This window comes from Drosophila eugracilis, unplaced genomic scaffold (assembly GCF_018153835.1).
Source record: "Drosophila eugracilis isolate 14026-0451.02 unplaced genomic scaffold, ASM1815383v1 contig_2154, whole genome shotgun sequence".
Classification (NCBI taxonomy): domain Eukaryota; kingdom Metazoa; phylum Arthropoda; class Insecta; order Diptera; family Drosophilidae; genus Drosophila; species Drosophila eugracilis.
In genome coordinates, this window is record NW_024573038.1 from 1,977,406 (window position 1) to 1,993,357 (window position 15,952).

The 15,952-nt window shown below is 41.0% G+C and overlaps 8 protein-coding genes, 4 long non-coding RNA genes and 1 pseudogene across 13 annotated transcripts; 8 read left to right on the forward strand and 5 right to left on the reverse strand.

Annotated features, from left to right (window-relative positions):
• Positions 1-31: 31 nt before the first annotated feature.
• On the forward strand, positions 32-637 carry LOC121529992. Of its 2 annotated transcripts, none has more exons than XR_005993723.1 (2): positions 32-262; positions 328-637. It is a non-coding gene; the product is annotated as an uncharacterized LOC121529992 (long non-coding RNA). The 2 variants fall into 2 exon arrangements; XR_005993722.1 differs by having other exon boundaries at positions 32-258.
• A 549-nt stretch (positions 638-1,186) lies between these two features.
• On the reverse strand, positions 1,187-1,713 carry LOC108108680 (cuticle protein 38-like). The gene is made up of 2 exons (XM_017216785.2): positions 1,619-1,713; positions 1,187-1,560 (listed from the first exon to the last, which is right to left on the reverse strand). The coding sequence occupies exons 1-2, from the start codon at positions 1,628-1,630 to the stop codon at positions 1,234-1,236; spliced, it is 339 nt and encodes a 112-aa protein (XP_017072274.2). The 5' UTR covers positions 1,631-1,713; the 3' UTR covers positions 1,187-1,233.
• A 98-nt stretch (positions 1,714-1,811) lies between these two features.
• LOC121529987 (cuticle protein 67-like) lies at positions 1,812-2,452 on the forward strand. Its single transcript, XM_041818224.1, has 2 exons — positions 1,812-2,002; positions 2,063-2,452. The coding sequence occupies exons 1-2, from the start codon at positions 1,916-1,918 to the stop codon at positions 2,405-2,407; spliced, it is 432 nt and encodes a 143-aa protein (XP_041674158.1). The 5' UTR covers positions 1,812-1,915; the 3' UTR covers positions 2,408-2,452.
• A 664-nt stretch (positions 2,453-3,116) lies between these two features.
• On the forward strand, positions 3,117-3,728 carry LOC108108681. The gene is made up of 2 exons (XR_001772487.2): positions 3,117-3,349; positions 3,419-3,728. It is a non-coding gene; the product is annotated as an uncharacterized LOC108108681 (long non-coding RNA).
• Positions 3,729-4,277: 549 nt separating this feature from the next.
• On the reverse strand, positions 4,278-4,805 carry LOC121529991 (annotated as a pseudogene).
• A 61-nt stretch (positions 4,806-4,866) lies between these two features.
• Positions 4,867-11,673, forward strand: LOC121529674 (calphotin-like). Its single transcript, XM_041818359.1, has 6 exons — positions 4,867-5,094; positions 5,155-5,509; positions 8,268-8,464; positions 10,999-11,042; positions 11,136-11,253; positions 11,314-11,673. The coding sequence occupies exons 1-6, from the start codon at positions 5,008-5,010 to the stop codon at positions 11,656-11,658; spliced, it is 1,146 nt and encodes a 381-aa protein (XP_041674293.1). The 5' UTR covers positions 4,867-5,007; the 3' UTR covers positions 11,659-11,673.
• LOC121529994 lies at positions 6,197-6,815 on the forward strand. Its single transcript, XR_005993725.1, has 2 exons — positions 6,197-6,439; positions 6,509-6,815. It is a non-coding gene; the product is annotated as an uncharacterized LOC121529994 (long non-coding RNA).
• On the reverse strand, positions 7,358-7,881 carry LOC121529990 (cuticle protein 38-like). Its single transcript, XM_041818228.1, has 2 exons — positions 7,790-7,881; positions 7,358-7,731 (listed from the first exon to the last, which is right to left on the reverse strand). The coding sequence occupies exons 1-2, from the start codon at positions 7,799-7,801 to the stop codon at positions 7,405-7,407; spliced, it is 339 nt and encodes a 112-aa protein (XP_041674162.1). The 5' UTR covers positions 7,802-7,881; the 3' UTR covers positions 7,358-7,404.
• LOC121529988 (cuticle protein 67-like) lies at positions 8,070-8,623 on the forward strand. Its single transcript, XM_041818225.1, has 2 exons — positions 8,070-8,173; positions 8,234-8,623. Exons 1-2 carry the CDS (start codon positions 8,087-8,089, stop codon positions 8,576-8,578), a joined length of 432 nt encoding a protein of 143 aa, XP_041674159.1. The 5' UTR covers positions 8,070-8,086; the 3' UTR covers positions 8,579-8,623.
• On the forward strand, positions 9,278-9,896 carry LOC121529993. Its single transcript, XR_005993724.1, has 2 exons — positions 9,278-9,520; positions 9,590-9,896. It is a non-coding gene; the product is annotated as an uncharacterized LOC121529993 (long non-coding RNA).
• On the reverse strand, positions 10,438-10,969 carry LOC121529989 (cuticle protein 38-like). The gene is made up of 2 exons (XM_041818227.1): positions 10,870-10,969; positions 10,438-10,811 (listed from the first exon to the last, which is right to left on the reverse strand). The coding sequence occupies exons 1-2, from the start codon at positions 10,879-10,881 to the stop codon at positions 10,485-10,487; spliced, it is 339 nt and encodes a 112-aa protein (XP_041674161.1). The 5' UTR covers positions 10,882-10,969; the 3' UTR covers positions 10,438-10,484.
• Positions 11,674-13,445: 1,772 nt separating the features above from the next.
• LOC108108647 (cuticle protein 38-like) lies at positions 13,446-13,955 on the reverse strand. Its single transcript, XM_017216750.2, has 2 exons — positions 13,865-13,955; positions 13,446-13,806 (listed from the first exon to the last, which is right to left on the reverse strand). Exons 1-2 carry the CDS (start codon positions 13,874-13,876, stop codon positions 13,480-13,482), a joined length of 339 nt encoding a protein of 112 aa, XP_017072239.1. The 5' UTR covers positions 13,877-13,955; the 3' UTR covers positions 13,446-13,479.
• A 108-nt stretch (positions 13,956-14,063) lies between these two features.
• Positions 14,064-14,695, forward strand: LOC108108397 (cuticle protein 16.5-like). Its single transcript, XM_041818226.1, has 2 exons — positions 14,064-14,248; positions 14,309-14,695. Exons 1-2 carry the CDS (start codon positions 14,162-14,164, stop codon positions 14,648-14,650), a joined length of 429 nt encoding a protein of 142 aa, XP_041674160.1. The 5' UTR covers positions 14,064-14,161; the 3' UTR covers positions 14,651-14,695.
• The last annotated feature ends 1,257 nt before the right edge of the window (positions 14,696-15,952 follow it).

Below are 15,952 nucleotides of genomic sequence, written 5' to 3' on the forward strand. Positions count from 1 at the left end.
ATAAGTAATATTAACTACCAAAAAATAAGTGGCAACTCCAATGGGATTTTGACATACCTAAGGAAATTTGATAGCTGAAAAATTCGTGTGGTTATGTTCTCGCACAATGCGTCGTTAATTAATTGAAAATCAAAGCGGATTTATCTGCCACAGATTAAGAATCGAACGAATAAATATGTATTTATTTAGGACGGAAAGACGGAATAGAAATTACCCAGGGGATAAACGCCAACACCATCAGTCGATGTCGAGTCCACTGTTTGTATAATCAATTGTAGAGTTGTATGGAAAGACATGACAAATGATATACTCCACTTCCAAAAATAGTAAATTCTCAAAGTTTCCCCTCTTGATGCCATTATCAAGTGGGAAATGGACGGAAAGAGTCAAGAACAAGTCGTTTCTGTCACAGGACTATTGTGGCTGAAGAAAAGCGATCCATGAATGATTAGATGAAATCAGAACGGCTCCACGAACTTCTGAGTGATTTAAATGCTCTTGAGCTTAGCTATGGACTGTTGGTAAAACCAGAATATTCTTAGCGAGTTATCGAAGCTCAAGAGTCTTACTAGCACGTTATTAAAAGTTGTAAGGAATGTAAGGAAATATATATAATATTAAATAAAATTTAACCTGATAAAGACATTGTTCTTAACAGAAGAGACAGCGAAAAACTTTCAGCTAACTTTTCTTAGACCGGAAGAAGTGATTTTAGCTTTAATACCCACAGATAAAGAAGATAAACAAGATTGAAAAGAAATCAATCATCAATGGGGTTCCAACCACCCACCATCATCTACAGTTCGCCTTAGGGACTTTGAAGATATCATTGATCAAAATATGACAGTGCAGAAATCCCATGCCAAGAGTTTCCGCCCCAAGGGGTATCTTCAGTCTAGTCGTCCCCTTGAGTGCTTTTATTATTACCGCCTAAGACGTCCCGCTAACCATAAGCAATATGGCCCTATCTCATGATTATGTGATCAACTGACGAAGTCAGGCCAAAGGTCAAAGGTTTTTCCTTGAACAATTTATGAGGACGAAAAAATGCTTAGACATGATCTGGAAACTATTCCGACGTTTACCGCATTTAAGCATAAAAGAAAGAGTGAATATCCGCTTTTAATGAATGTTTTCAATATACCACTTTAGTCTACAACAAAACGGAAATAAAAGACTGATTACATAGTTTTCCGTTTTGGGTTCAGTTTATTCATGCCAAGTCTTAAAAATTTAGATGAGGAGAGGTGCAGGAGCAGCGGCGTAGGTCAGTGGTGCGGAGTAAGCTAGAGGGGAAGAATAGGCCAATGGAGCGGCCAAAGGGGCAGCTGTATACTTTGCGACCACTGGAGCAGCTACGGGAGCAATCACTGGAGCAGCAGCGATTCCATTGAAGTTCCTGGCGATCACCTGGCTACTGGTGGCTGTTACGACTGGAGCAGGAGCAGCCACGACAGCTGCGGGGGCAGTGTAGGCTAGAGGAGCGGTATATGCCAGAGGAGCACTCAAGAATCCTGGTTTGGCGGCAACACAAGCAACGATGGCCAGGATGACAATAGCCTACGGATGAAGAAAAACATTTAGGAATCGAGACAGATGGAAAACTCCTTAAACTCACGGATTTGAACATTTTGATGGTTTATTTGATTGTTGCTTTCTGTTCGAAAACTTGAACTTGTCTGATGTCGTTTAACACTTTCCATATCACTATTTATACACCAAAACGAGACTGCGTCTGTGACCTCAGGCCATCGAATTCGGTGGCCACCAAGAGTTATTCCACATTCAGCAGTGGGAAACCACATAAACTATGGTAAAGTGCAAATGGTAACGGGAGACTGTAGCAGCATTTAAATGAACTGAATGCGAACGATCATGAGTCAGAGCAGAGCTGGGCAGTGTTTTGGGTATAAATATGCGCCTCCAAGAGCAGTTGGATATCAAACAGTTTCTAGCCTTCCGAAGAAGCAAACAAAGAAATATATCCAACATGTTCAAATTCGTAAGACCTTTAAGAAAGGATCCATGGAGGATTATTTTAATTGAATTAATTTATTCATAGGCCGTTGTTGTCCTCGCTCTTGTTGCCTGCGTAGCTGCCAAACCAGGACTCATTGGTGCTCCTCTGGCCTACACTTCCCCGCTGGCTTATACCGCTCCTCTGGCCTACACTGCTCCAGCTGCAGTAGTGGCTGCTCCTGCTCCAGTCGTGACCGCCACCAGTAGCCAGGTGATCGCCAGGAACTACAATGGAATCGCTGCTGCTCCAGTCATTGCTCCCGTGGCTGCTCCAGTAGTTGCCAAATACGCAGCAGCTCCTCTGGCTGCTCCTTTGGCCTATTCTTCCCCTCTGGCTTACTCGGCACCACTTAGCTACGCCGCTGCTCCCGCACCACTCCTCATCTGAACTTCTAAACTGTGATCACTTAGGACAATAAAAATTTAGAAAGAAGTCTATAGTTCCTTTACTTAACCAATCTACAAGGTTTTACTTAAAACAATAGTTATTCTTCAGGAATATGCTTAGAAAGTAGGAATAAGCCAAATCACTTCTTATTTCTTTTTCATAGAGATAGATCTCCAGCAATCTGAACAACACTCGATACACATTCTAGAACTTTGTTTCTTAGAATTAAAACCACTGTTGGGCCAAGCAGTCAAACCAAAGACGGATGAGCAGCAGCGGGTTTATCAGCAGTTTCTAGTTTGTTTTGATTATCTCCGTTTCGCATGCGCTTTACTGTTACTTTGACGCGCGTGCGCTTTTGGGAGCTTTGTAGAACTGCTGTAGCTAGAAGCTTTTGTTGTTAAGCTGTACTTCTTGCATTCGGCGTGGTTTTGTTGCGGAGTTAATTTGGCTTTGATTTTAACTCGTAATAAAAATTTGGAAATTGAACTGCCCCGATTTATTTATTCTAAAGCAGTTAAAAACTCTTAGTTGCTCAACCACCACTTAAAATTTTAAATGTTCAAATTACATAAACTATTTACCGCATTCAAAATTTTTTAAAGGCTAAACGGGGCTCTGGTAATTTAAATTTCACATAAATTAATCGATTGTCATGGTTGCTTATCAGCTTTTGATATTTCGATAAGTAATATTAACTACCAAAAAATAAGTGGCAACTCTAATGGGATTTTAGCATACATAAGGAAATTTGATAGCTGAAAAATTCGTGTGGTTATGTTCTCGCACAATGCGTCGTTAATTAATTGAAAATCAAAGCGGATTTATCTGCCACAGATTAAGAATCGAACGAATAAATATGTATTTATTTAGGACGGAAAGACGGAATAGAAATTACCCAGGGGATAAACGCCAACACCATCAGTCAATATCGAGTCCACTGTTTGTATAATCAGTTGTAGAGTTGTTTGGAAAGACATGACAAATAATATACTCCACTTCCAAAAATAGTAAATTTTCAAAGTTTCCCCTCTTGATGCCATTATCAAGTGGGAAATGGACGGAAAGAGTCAGGAACAAGTCGTTTCTGTCACAGGACTATTGTGGCTGAAGAAAAGCGATCCATGAATGATTAGATGAAATCAGAACGGCTCCACGAACTTCTGAGTGATTTAAATGCTCTTGAGCTTAGCTATGGACTGTTGGTAAAACCAGAATATTCTTAGCGAGTTATCGAAGCACAAGAGTCTTACTAGCACGTTATTAAAAGTTGTAAGGAATGTAAGGAAATATATATAATATTAAATAAAATTTAACCTGATAAAGACATTGTTCTTAACAGAAGAGACAGCGAAAAACTTTCAGCTAACTTTTCTTAGACCGGAAGAAGTGATTTTAGCTTTAATACCCACAGATAAAGAAGATAAACAAGATTGAAAAGAAATCAATCATCAATGGGGTTCCAACCACCCACCATCATCTACAGTTCGCCTTAGGGACTTTGAAGATATCATTGATCAAAATATGACAGTGCAGAAATCCCATGCCAAGAGTTTCCGCCCCAAGGGGTATCTTTAGTCTAGTCGTCCCCTTGAGTGCTTTTATTATTACCGCCTAAGACTTCCCGCTAACCATAAGCAATATGGCCCTATCTCATGATTATGTGATCAACTGACGAAGTCAGGCCAAAGGTCAAAGGTTTTTCCTTGAACAATTTATGAGGACGAAAAAATGCTTAGACATGATCTGGAAACTATTCCGACGTTTACCGCATTTAAGCATAAAAGAAAGAGTGAATATCCGCTTTTAATGAATGTTTTCAATATACCACTTTAGTCTACAACAAAACGGAAATAAAAGACTGATTACATAGTTTTCCGTTTTGGGTTCAGTTTATTCATGCCAAGTCTTAAAAATTTAGATGAGGAGAGGTGCAGGAGCAGCGGCGTAGGTCAGTGGTGCGGAGTAAGCTAGAGGGGAAGAATAGGCCAATGGAGCGGCCAAAGGGGCAGCTGTATACTTTGCGACCACTGGAGCAGCTACGGGAGCAATCACTGGAGCAGCAGCGATTCCATTGAAGTTCCTGGCGATCACCTGGCTACTGGTGGCTGTTACGACTGGAGCAGGAGCAGCCACGACAGCTGCGGGGGCAGTGTAGGCTAGGGGGAGCGGTATATGCCAGAGGAGCACCCAGGAGTCCTGGTTTGGCGGCAACACAAGCAACGATGGCCAGGATGACAATAGCCTACGGATGAAGAAAAACATTTAGGAATCGAGACAGATGGAAAACTCCTTAAACTCACGGATTTGAACATTTTGATGGTTTATTTGATTGTTGCTTTCTGTTCGAAAACTTGAACTTGTCTGATGTCGTTTAACACTTTCCATATCACTATTTATACACCAAAACGAGACTGCGTCTGTGACCTCAGGCCATCGAATTCGGTGGCCACCAAGAGTTATTCCACATTCAGCAGTGGGAAACCACATAAACTATGGTAAAGTGCAAATGGTAACGGGAGACTGTAGCAGCATTTAAATGAACTGAATGCGAACGATCATGAGTCAGAGCAGAGCTGGGCAGTGTTTTGGGTATAAATATGCGCCTCCAAGAGCAGTTGGATATCAAACAGTTTCTAGCCTTCCGAAGAAGCAAACAAAGAAATATATCCAACATGTTCAAATTCGTAAGACCTTTAAGAAAGGATCCATGGAGGATTATTTTAATTGAATTAATTTATTCATAGGCCGTTGTTGTCCTCGCTCTTGTTGCCTGCGTAGCTGCCAAACCAGGACTCATTGGTGCTCCTCTGGCCTACACTTCCCCGCTGGCTTATACCGCTCCTCTGGCCTACACTGCTCCAGCTGCAGTAGTGGCTGCTCCTGCTCCAGTCGTGACCGCCACCAGTAGCCAGGTGATCGCCAGGAACTACAATGGAATCGCTGCTGCTCCAGTCATTGCTCCCGTGGCTGCTCCAGTAGTTGCCAAATACGCAGCAGCTCCTCTGGCTGCTCCTTTGGCCTATTCTTCCCCTCTGGCTTACTCGGCACCACTTAGCTACGCCGCTGCTCCGCACCACTCCTCATCTGAACTTCTAAACTGTGATCACTTAGGACAATAAAAATTTAGAAAGAAGTCTATAGTTCCTTTACTTAACCAATCTACAAGGTTTTACTTAAAACAATAGTTATTCTTCAGGAATATCTTAGAAAGTAGGAATAAGCCAAATCACTTCTTATTTCTTTTTCATAGAGATAGATCTCCAGCAATCTGAACAACACTCGATACACATTCTAGAACTTTGTTTCTTAGAATTAAAACCACTGTTGGGCCAAGCAGTCAAACCAAAGACGGATGAGCAGCAGCGGGTTTATCAGCAGTTTCTAGTTTGTTTTGATTATCTCCGTTTCGCATGCGCTTTACTGTTACTTTGACGCGCGTGCGCTTTTGGGAGCTTTGTAGAACTGCTGTAGCTAGAAGCTTTTGTTGTTAAGCTGTACTTCTTGCATTCGGCGTGGTTTTGTTGCGGAGTTAATTTGGCTTTGATTTTAACTCGTAATAAAAATTTGGAAATTGAACTGCCCCGATTTATTTATTCTAAAGCAGTTAAAAACTCTTAGTTGCTCAACCACCACTTAAAATTTTAAATGTACAAATTACATAAACTATTTACTGCATTCAAAATTTTTTAAAGGCTAAACGGGGCTCTGTTAATTTAAATTTCACATAAATTAATCGATTGTCATGGTTGCTTATCAGCTTTTTATATTTCGATAAGTAATATTAACTACCAAAAAATAAGTGGCAACTCTAATGGGATTTTAGCATACATAAGGAAATTTGATAGCTGAAAAATTCGTGTGGTTATGTTCTCGCACAATGCGTCGTTAATTAATTGAAAATCAAAGCGGATTTATCTGCCACAGATTAAGAATCGAACGAATAAATATGTATTTATTTAGGACGGAAAGACGGAATAGAAATTACCCAGGGGATAAACGCCAACACCATCAGTCAATATCGAGTCCACTGTTTGTATAATCAGTTGTAGAGTTGTTTGGAAAGACATGACAAATAATATACTCCACTTCCAAAAATAGTAAATTTTCAAAGTTTCCCCTCTTGATGCCATTATCAAGTGGGAAATGGACGGAAAGAGTCAGGAACAAGTCGTTTCTGTCACAGGACTATTGTGGCTGAAGAAAAGCGATCCATGAATGATTAGATGAAATCAGAACGGCTCCACGAACTTCTGAGTGATTTAAATGCTCTTGAGCTTAGCTATGGACTGTTGGTAAAACCAGAATATTCTTAGCGAGTTATCGAAGCACAAGAGTCTTACTAGCACGTTATTAAAAGTTGTAAGGAATGTAAGGAAATATTAAATAAAATTGAACCTGATAAAGACATTGTTGTTAACAGAAGAGACAGCGAAAAACTTTCAGCTAACTTTTCTTAGACCGGAAGAAGTGATTTTAGCTTTAATACCCATAGATAAAGAAGATAAACAAGATTGAATAGAAATCAATCATCAATGGGGTTCCAACCACCCACCATCATCTACACTTCGCCTTAGGGGCTTTGAAGATATCATTGATCAAAATATGACAGTGCAGAAATCCCAGCCAAAAGTATCCGCCCCAATGGGTATCTTTCAGTCTAGTCGTCCCCTTGAGTGCTTTTATTATTACCGCCTAAGAGTCCCGCTAACCATAAGCAATATGGCCCTATCTCATGATTATGTGATCAACTGACGAAGTCAGGCCAAAGGTCAAAGGTTTTTCCTTGAACAATTTATGAGGACGAAAAAATGCTTAGACATGATCTGGAAACTATTCCGACGTTTACCGCATTTAAGCATAAAAGAAAGAGTGAATATCCGCTTTTAATGAATGTTTTCAATATACCACTTTAGTCTACAACAAAACGGAAATAAAAGACTGATTACATAGTTTTCCGTTTTGGGTTCAGTTTATTCATGCCAAGTCTTAAAAATTTAGATGAGGAGAGGTGCAGGAGCAGCGGCGTAGGTCAGTGGTGCGGAGTAAGCTAGAGGGGAAGAATAGGCCAATGGAGCGGCCAAAGGGGCAGCTGTATACTTTGCGACCACTGGAGCAGCTACGGGAGCAATCACTGGAGCAGCAGCGATTCCATTGAAGTTCCTGGCGATCACCTGGCTACTGGTGGCTGTTACGACTGGAGCAGGAGCAGCCACGACAGCTGCGGGGGCAGTGTAGGCTAGGGGAGCGGTATATGCCAGAGGAGCACCCAGGAGTCCTGGTTTGGCGGCAACACAAGCAACGATGGCCAGGATGACAATAGCCTACGGATGAAGAAAAACATTTAGGAATCGAGACAGATGGAAAACTCCTTAAACTCACGGATTTGAACATTTTGATGGTTTATTTGATTGTTGCTTTCTGTTCGAAAACTTGAACTTGTCTGATGTCGTTTAACACTTTCCATATCACTATTTATACACCAAAACGAGACTGCGTCTGTGACCTCAGGCCATCGAATTCGGTGGCCACCAAGAGTTATTCCACATTCAGCAGTGGGAAACCACATAAACTATGGTAAAGTGCAAATGGTAACGGGAGACTGTAGCAGCATTTAAATGAACTGAATGCGAACGATCATGAGTCAGAGCAGAGCTGGGCAGTGTTTTGGGTATAAATATGCGCCTCCAAGAGCAGTTGGATATCAAACAGTTTCTAGCCTTCCGAAGAAGCAAACAAAGAAATATATCCAACATGTTCAAATTCGTAAGACCTTTAAGAAAGGATCCATGGAGGATTATTTTAATTGAATTAATTTATTCATAGGCCGTTGTTGTCCTCGCTCTTGTTGCCTGCGTAGCTGCCAAACCAGGACTCATTGGTGCTCCTCTGGCCTACACTTCCCCGCTGGCTTATACCGCTCCTCTGGCCTACACTGCTCCAGCTGCAGTAGTGGCTGCTCCTGCTCCAGTCGTGACCGCCACCAGTAGCCAGGTGATCGCCAGGAACTACAATGGAATCGCTGCTGCTCCAGTCATTGCTCCCGTGGCTGCTCCAGTAGTTGCCAAATACGCAGCAGCTCCTCTGGCTGCTCCTTTGGCCTATTCTTCCCCTCTGGCTTACTCGGCACCACTTAGCTACGCCGCTGCTCCCGCACCACTCCTCATCTGAACTTCTAAACTGTGATCACTTAGGACAATAAAAATTTAGAAAGAAGTCTATAGTTCCTTTACTTAACCAATCTACAAGGTTTTACTTAAAACAATAGTTATTCTTCAGGAATATGCTTAGAAAGTAGGAATAAGCCAAATCACTTCTTATTTCTTTTTCATAGAGATAGATCTCCAGCAATCTGAACAACACTCGATACACATTCTAGAACTTTGTTTCTTAGAATTAAAACCACTGTTGGGCCAAGCAGTCAAACCAAAGACGGATGAGCAGCGGCGGGTTTATCAGCAGTTTCTAGCTTGTTTTGATTATCTCCGTTTCGCATGCGCTTTACTGTTACTTTGACGCGCGTGCGCTTTTGGGAGCTTTGTAGAACTGCTGTAGCTAGAAGCTTTTGTTGTTAAGCTGTACTTCTTGCATTCGGCGTGGTTTTGTTGCGGAGTTAATTTGGCTTTGATTTTAACTCGTAATAAAAATTTGGAAATTGAACTGCCCCGATTTATTTATTCTAAAGCAGTTAAAAACTCTTAGTTGCTCAACCACCACTTAAAATTTTAAATGTACAAATTACATAAACTATTTACTGCATTCAAAATTTTTTAAAGGCTAAACGGGGCTCTGTTAATTTAAATTTCACATAAATTAATCGATTGTCATGGTTGCTTATCAGCTTTTTATATTTCGATAAGTAATATTAACTACCAAAAAATAAGTGGCAACTCTAATGGGATTTTAGCATACATAAGGAAATTTGATAGCTGAAAAATTCGTGTGGTTATGTTCTCGCACAATGCGTCGTTAATTAATTGAAAATCAAAGCGGATTTATCTGCCACAGATTAAGAATCGAACGAATAAATATGTATTTATTTAGGACGGAAAGACGGAATAGAAATTACCCAGGGGATAAACGCCAACACCATCAGTCAATATCGAGTCCACTGTTTGTATAATCAGTTGTAGAGTTGTTTGGAAAGACATGACAAATAATATACTCCACTTCCAAAAATAGTAAATTTTCAAAGTTTCCCCTCTTGATGCCATTATCAAGTGGGAAATGGACGGAAAGAGTCAGGAACAAGTCGTTTCTGTCACAGGACTATTGTGGCTGAAGAAAAGCGATCCATGAATGATTAGATGAAATCAGAACGGCTCCACGAACTTCTGAGTGATTTAAATGCTCTTGAGCTTAGCTATGGACTGTTGGTAAAACCAGAATATTCTTAGCGAGTTATCGAAGCACAAGAGTCTTACTAGCACGTTATTAAAAGTTGTAAGGAATGTAAGGAAATATTAAATAAAATTGAACCTGATAAAGACATTGTTGTTAACAGAAGAGACAGCGAAAAACTTTCAGCTAACTTTTCTTAGACCGGAAGAAGTGATTTTAGCTTTAATACCCATAGATAAAGAAGATAAACAAGATTGAATAGAAATCAATCATCAATGGGGTTCCAACCACCCACCATCATCTACACTTCGCCTTAGGGGCTTTGAAGATATCATTGATCAAAATATGACAGTGCAGAAATCCCAGCCAAAAGTATCCGCCCCAATGGGTATCTTCAGTCTAGTCGTCCCCTTGAGTGCTTTTATTATTACCGCCTAAGAGTCCCGCTAACCATAAGCAATATGGCCCTATCTCATGATTATGTGATCAACTGACGAAGTCAGGCCAAAGGTCAAAAGTTTTTCCTTGAACAATTTATGAGGACGAAAAAATGCTTAGACATGATCTGGAAACTATTCCGACGTTTACCGCATTTAAGCATAAAAGAAAGAGTGAATATCCGCTTTTAATGAATGTTTTCAATATACCACTTTAGTCTACAACAAAACGGAAATAAAAGACTGATTACATAGTTTTCCGTTTTGGGTTCAGTTTATTCATGCCAAGTCTTAAAAATTTAGATGAGGAGAGGTGCAGGAGCAGCGGCGTAGGTCAGTGGTGCGGAGTAAGCTAGAGGGGAAGAATAGGCCAATGGAGCGGCCAAAGGGGCAGCTGTATACTTTGCGACCACTGGAGCAGCTACGGGAGCAATCACTGGAGCAGCAGCGATTCCATTGAAGTTCCTGGCGATCACCTGGCTACTGGTGGCTGTTACGACTGGAGCAGGAGCAGCCACGACAGCTGCGGGGGCAGTGTAGGCTAGAGGAGCGGTATATGCCAGAGGAGCACCCAGGAGTCCTGGTTTGGCGGCAACACAAGCAACGATGGCCAGGATGACAATAGCCTACGGATGAAGAAAAACATTTAGGAATCGAGACAGATGGAAAACTCCTTAAACTCACGGATTTGAACATTTTGATGGTTTATTTGATTGTTGCTTTCTGTTCGAAAACTTGAACTTGTCTGATGTCGTTTAACACTTGTGATATCACTATTTATACACCAAAACGAGACTGCGTCTGTGACCTCAGGCCATCGAATTCGGTGGCCACCAAGAGTTATTCCACATTCAGCAGTGGGAAACCACATAAACTATGGTAAAGTGCAAATGGTAACGGGAGACTGTAGCAGCATTTAAATGAACTGAATGCGTACGATCATGAGTCAGAGCAGAGCTGGGCAGTGTTTTGGGTATAAATATGCGCCTCCAAGAGCAGTTGGATATCAAACAGTTTCTAGCCTTCCGAAGAAGCAAACAAAGAAATATATCCAACATGTTCAAATTCGTAAGACCTTTAAGAAAGGACCCATGGAGGATTATTTTAATTGAATTAATTTATTCATAGGCCGTTGTTGTCCTCGCTCTTGTTGCCTGCGTAGCTGCCAAACCAGGACTCATTGGTGCTCCTTTGGCCTACACTTCTCCGCTGGCTTATACCGCTCCTCTAGCCTACACTGCTCCAGCTGCAGTAGTGGCTGCTCCTGCTCCAGTCGTGACCGCCACCAGTAGCCAGGTGATCGCCAGGAACTACAATGGAATCGCTGCTGCTCCAGTCATTGCTCCCGTGGCTGCTCCAGTAGTTGCCAAATACGCAGCAGCTCCTCTGGCTGCTCCATTGGCCTATTCTTCCCCTCTGGCTTACTCGGCACCTCTTAGCTACGCCGCTGCTCCCGCACCACTCCTCATCTGAACTTCTAAACTGTGATCACTTAGGACAATAAAAATTTAGAAAGAAGTCTATAGTTCCTTTACTTAACCAGTCTACAAGGCTTTACTTAAAACAATAGTTATTCTTCAGGAATATGCTTAGAAAGTAGGAATAAGCCAAATCACTTCTTATTTCTTTTTCATAGAGATATGTAGATCTCCAGCAATCTGAACAACACTCGATACACATTCTAGAACTTTGTTTCTTAGAATTAAAACCACTGTTGGGCCAAGCAGTCAAACCAAAGACGGATGAGCAGCGGCGGGTTTATCAGCAGTTTCTAGTTTGTTTTGATTATCTCCGTTTCGCATGCGCTTTACTGTTACATTGACGCGCGTGCGCTTTTGGGAGCTTTGTAGAACTGCTGTAGCTAGAAGCTTTTGTTGCGGAGTTAATTTGGCTTTGATTTGAACTCGTAATAAAAATTTGGAAATTGAACTGCCCCGATTTATTTATTCTAAAGCAGTTAAAAACTCTTAGTTGCTCAACCACCACTTAAAATTTTAAATGTACAAATTACATAAACTATTTACCGCATTAAAAATTTTTTAAAGGCTAAACGGGGCTCTGTTAATTTAAATTTCACGTAAATTAATCGATTGTCATGGTTGCTTATCAGCTTTTTATATTTCGATAAGTAATATTAACTACCAAAAAATAAGTGGCAACTCTAATGGGATTTTAGCATACATAAGGAAATTTGATAGCTGAAAAATTCGTGTGGTTATGTTCTCGCACAATGCGTCGTTAATTAATTGAAAATCAAAGCGGATTTATTTGCCACAGATTAAGAATCGGACGAATAAATATGTATTTATTTAAGACGGAAAGACGGAATAGAAATTACCCAGGGGATAAACGCCAACACCATCAGTCGATATCGAGTCCACCGTTTGTATAATCAGTTGTAGAGTTGTATGGAGAGACATGACAAATGATATACTCCACTTCCAAAAATAGTAAATTCTCAAAGTTTCCCCTCTTGATGCCATTATCAAGTGGGAAATGGACGGAAAGAGTCAGGAACAAGTCGTTTCTGTCACAGGACTATTGTGGCTGAAGAAAAGCGATCCATGAATGATTAGATGAAATCAGAACGGCTCCACGAACTTCTGAGTGATTTAAATGCTCTTGAGCTTAGCTATGGACTGTTGGTAAAACCAGAATATTCTTAGCGAGTTATCGAAGCACAAGAGTCTTACTAGCACGTTATTAAAAGTTGTAAGGAATGTAAGGAAATATTAAATAAAATTTAGCCTGATAAAGACATTGTTGTTAACAGAAGAGACAGCGAAAAACTTTCAGCTAACTTTTCTTAGACCGCAAGAAGTGATTTTAGCTTTAATATCTACAGATGAAGAAGATAAACAAGATTGAAAAGAAATCAATCATCAATGGGGTTCCAACCACCCACCAGTTCGCCTTAGGGGCTTTGAAGATATCATTGATCAAAATATGACAGTGCAGAAATCCCATGCCAAGAGTTTCCGCCCCAAGGGGTATCTTCAGTCTAGTCGTCCCCTTGAGTGCTTTTATTATTAACGCCTAAGATCAACTGACGAAGTCAGGCCACTTTGGTCAAAGGTTTTTCCTTGAACAATTTATGAGGACGATAAAATGCTTAGACATGATCTGGAAACTATTCCGACGTTTACCGCATTTAAGCATAAAAGAAATAGTGAATATCCGCTTTTGATGAATGTTTTCAATATACCTCTTTTGTCTACAACAAAACGGAAATAAAAGACTGATTACATAGTTTTCCGGTTTGGGTTCAGTTTATTCATACCAAGTCTTAAAAATTTAGATGAGGAGAGGTGCAGGAGCAGCGGCGTAGGTCAGTGGTGCGGAGTAAGCTAGAGGGGAAGAATAGGCCAATGGAGCGGCCAAAGGGGCAGCTGTATACTTTGCGACCACTGGAGCAGCTACGGGAGCAATCACTGGAGCAGCAGCGATTCCATTGAAGTTCCTGGCGATCACCTGGCTACTGGTGGCTGTTACGACTGGAGCAGGAGCAGCCACGACAGCTGCGGGGGCAGTGTAGGCTAGAGGAGCGGTATATGCCAGAGGAGCACCCAGGAGTCCTGGTTTGGCGGCAACACAAGCAACGATGGCCAGGATGACAATAGCCTACGGATGAAGAAAAACATTTAGGAATCGAGACAGATGGAAAACTCCTTAAACTCACGGATTTGAACATTTTGATGGTTTATTTGATTGTTGCTTTCTGTTCGAAAACTTGAACTTGTCTGATGTCGTTTAACACTTTCCATGTCACTATTTATACACCAAAACGAGACTGCGTCTGTGACCTCAGGCCGTCGAATTCGGTGGCCACCAAGAGTTATTCCACATTCAGCAGTGGGAAACCACATAAACTATGGTAAAGTGCAAATGGTAACGGGAGACTGTAGCAGCATTTAAATGAACTGAATGCGTACGATCATGAGTCAGAGCAGAGCTGGGCAGTGTTTTGGGTATAAATATGCGCCTCCAAGAGCAGTTGGATATCAAACAGTTTCTAGCCTTCCGAAGAAGCAAACAAAGAAATATATCCAACATGTTCAAATACGTAAGACCTTTAAGAAAGGACCCATGGTGGATTATTTTAATTGAATTAATTTATTCATAGGCCGTTGTTGTCCTCGCTCTTGTTGCCTGCGTAGCTGCCAAACCAGGACTCATTGGTGCTCCTCTGGCCTACACTTCCCCGCTGGCTTATACCGCTCCTCTAGCCTACACTGCTCCAGCTGCAGTAGTGGCTGCTCCTGCTCCAGTCGTGACCGCCACCAGTAGCCAGGTGATCGCCAGGAACTACAATGGAATCGCTGCTGCTCCAGTCATTGCTCCCGTGGCTCCAGTAGTTGCCAAATACGCAGCAGCTCCTCTGGCTGCTCCATTGGCCTATTCTTCCCCTCTGGCTTACTCGGCACCACTTAGCTACGCCGCTGCTCCCGCACCACTCCTCATCTGAACTTCTAAACTGTGATCACTTAGGACAATAAAAATTTAGAAAGAAGTCTATAGTTCCTTTACTTAACCAATCTACAAGGCTTTACTTGTAGACTCGGCTTATTCCTATTCTCTTTTATTTCTTTCTTTCTTCTTATTTCTTTTTCATAGAGATAGATCTAGAATTAAACCCGCTTAGAATTTTAAAGGTACAAATTACCTAAACTATTTTCCGTATTAAGAATTTTGTAAAGGCAAAACGTGGGTCTATTAATTTAAATTTCACGTTTCACGTGTCGATTGACACGATTGCCTATCAGCCTTTTATGTTTCTATAAGTAATATTAAATGCCAACTCATAAGTGGCAACTCCAATGGGATTTTGGCTTACCTAATGAAATTTACGATCTGAAAAATTAGTGTGATGCATCGTCATTTGAAAATCGAAGTGGATTCACTATCGAATAGGGAAAGACAAACGCCCAATACGAATGACTTATCTGACACAGATTTAGAAGCGGACGAAAATGAACGATATGTCGTTAACAAGGCATGTATGTACATGTATATACATACATATATAGTTTTATAGTTTCTTATAGCAAGACATCGTCCAGGTGCGTATCGTTATATGTAAATCTTAACTCAAACAAGATAGAATTGTGTCGAGCTCTTTTAGACTTAGAGAAGAAACATAAATAACCGTGCCCAGCCAGGCTATATAGTAAGTCGTAGAAATATTTATTTACATCAGTACACCAAGTTTGGCTTTGAGGAGAATGGTGCGCTTAGGTACGTGATCGCCAACTTAGGCTTTTACTATTATAGAAGATTGTGGAAATGGTATATTTTCTTAGTCGGCGGCACGTGGAATAAGCATACTTCTCGAGAACGAAATCCGGCATCGATAGAAAAAATTATTTAAAAAAATTATATTTCGGATTTACTCTGGATGGTGGTGGAGAATGATGGATAAATAACGATATGGACGCTTACAAATAAAGAGAAAACATGTAAGAACAATCATATATTCAAATTAAAAGCCATCATTAGTATTTGGTTTCGGTTTATTGTTGTTAATTACTGATATTTTTAGATGAGGAGTGGTCCGGGAGCAGCGGCGTAGTCTAGTGGTGCCGAGTAAGTTTTCGTACCGAAAGCACCATTCAAATCAACCATTAAAATATTAAAATCCGTGAGTTTGAAGAGTTTTCCCTCTGTCTTTGGTTACTAAATGTTTTTCTAATTCGCAGGGTATTGTCATCCTGGCCATCGTTACCTACGTTGCTGTCAAGCCAGGATTCATTGATGCTCCTCTGGCGTA

Coding starts and splice junctions, on each gene's coding strand:
- LOC121529988 (XM_041818225.1), top strand. CDS start 8,087: ATGCGCCTCCAAGAGCAGTTGGATATCAAACAGTTTCTAGCCTTCCGA. Junction 8,174..8,233: donor TATCCAACATGTTCAAATTC/GTAAGACCTTTA, acceptor ATTTATTCATAG/GCCGTTGTTGTCCTCGCTCT.
- LOC108108397 (XM_041818226.1), top strand. CDS start 14,162: ATGCGCCTCCAAGAGCAGTTGGATATCAAACAGTTTCTAGCCTTCCGA. Junction 14,249..14,308: donor TATCCAACATGTTCAAATAC/GTAAGACCTTTA, acceptor ATTTATTCATAG/GCCGTTGTTGTCCTCGCTCT.
- LOC121529987 (XM_041818224.1), top strand. CDS start 1,916: ATGCGCCTCCAAGAGCAGTTGGATATCAAACAGTTTCTAGCCTTCCGA. Junction 2,003..2,062: donor TATCCAACATGTTCAAATTC/GTAAGACCTTTA, acceptor ATTTATTCATAG/GCCGTTGTTGTCCTCGCTCT.
- LOC121529674 (XM_041818359.1), top strand. CDS start 5,008: ATGCGCCTCCAAGAGCAGTTGGATATCAAACAGTTTCTAGCCTTCCGA. Junction 5,095..5,154: donor TATCCAACATGTTCAAATTC/GTAAGACCTTTA, acceptor ATTTATTCATAG/GCCGTTGTTGTCCTCGCTCT. Junction 8,465..10,998: donor TTGCTCCCGTGGCTGCTCCA/GTAGTTGCCAAA, acceptor CTGTGACCTCAG/GCCATCGAATTCGGTGGCCA.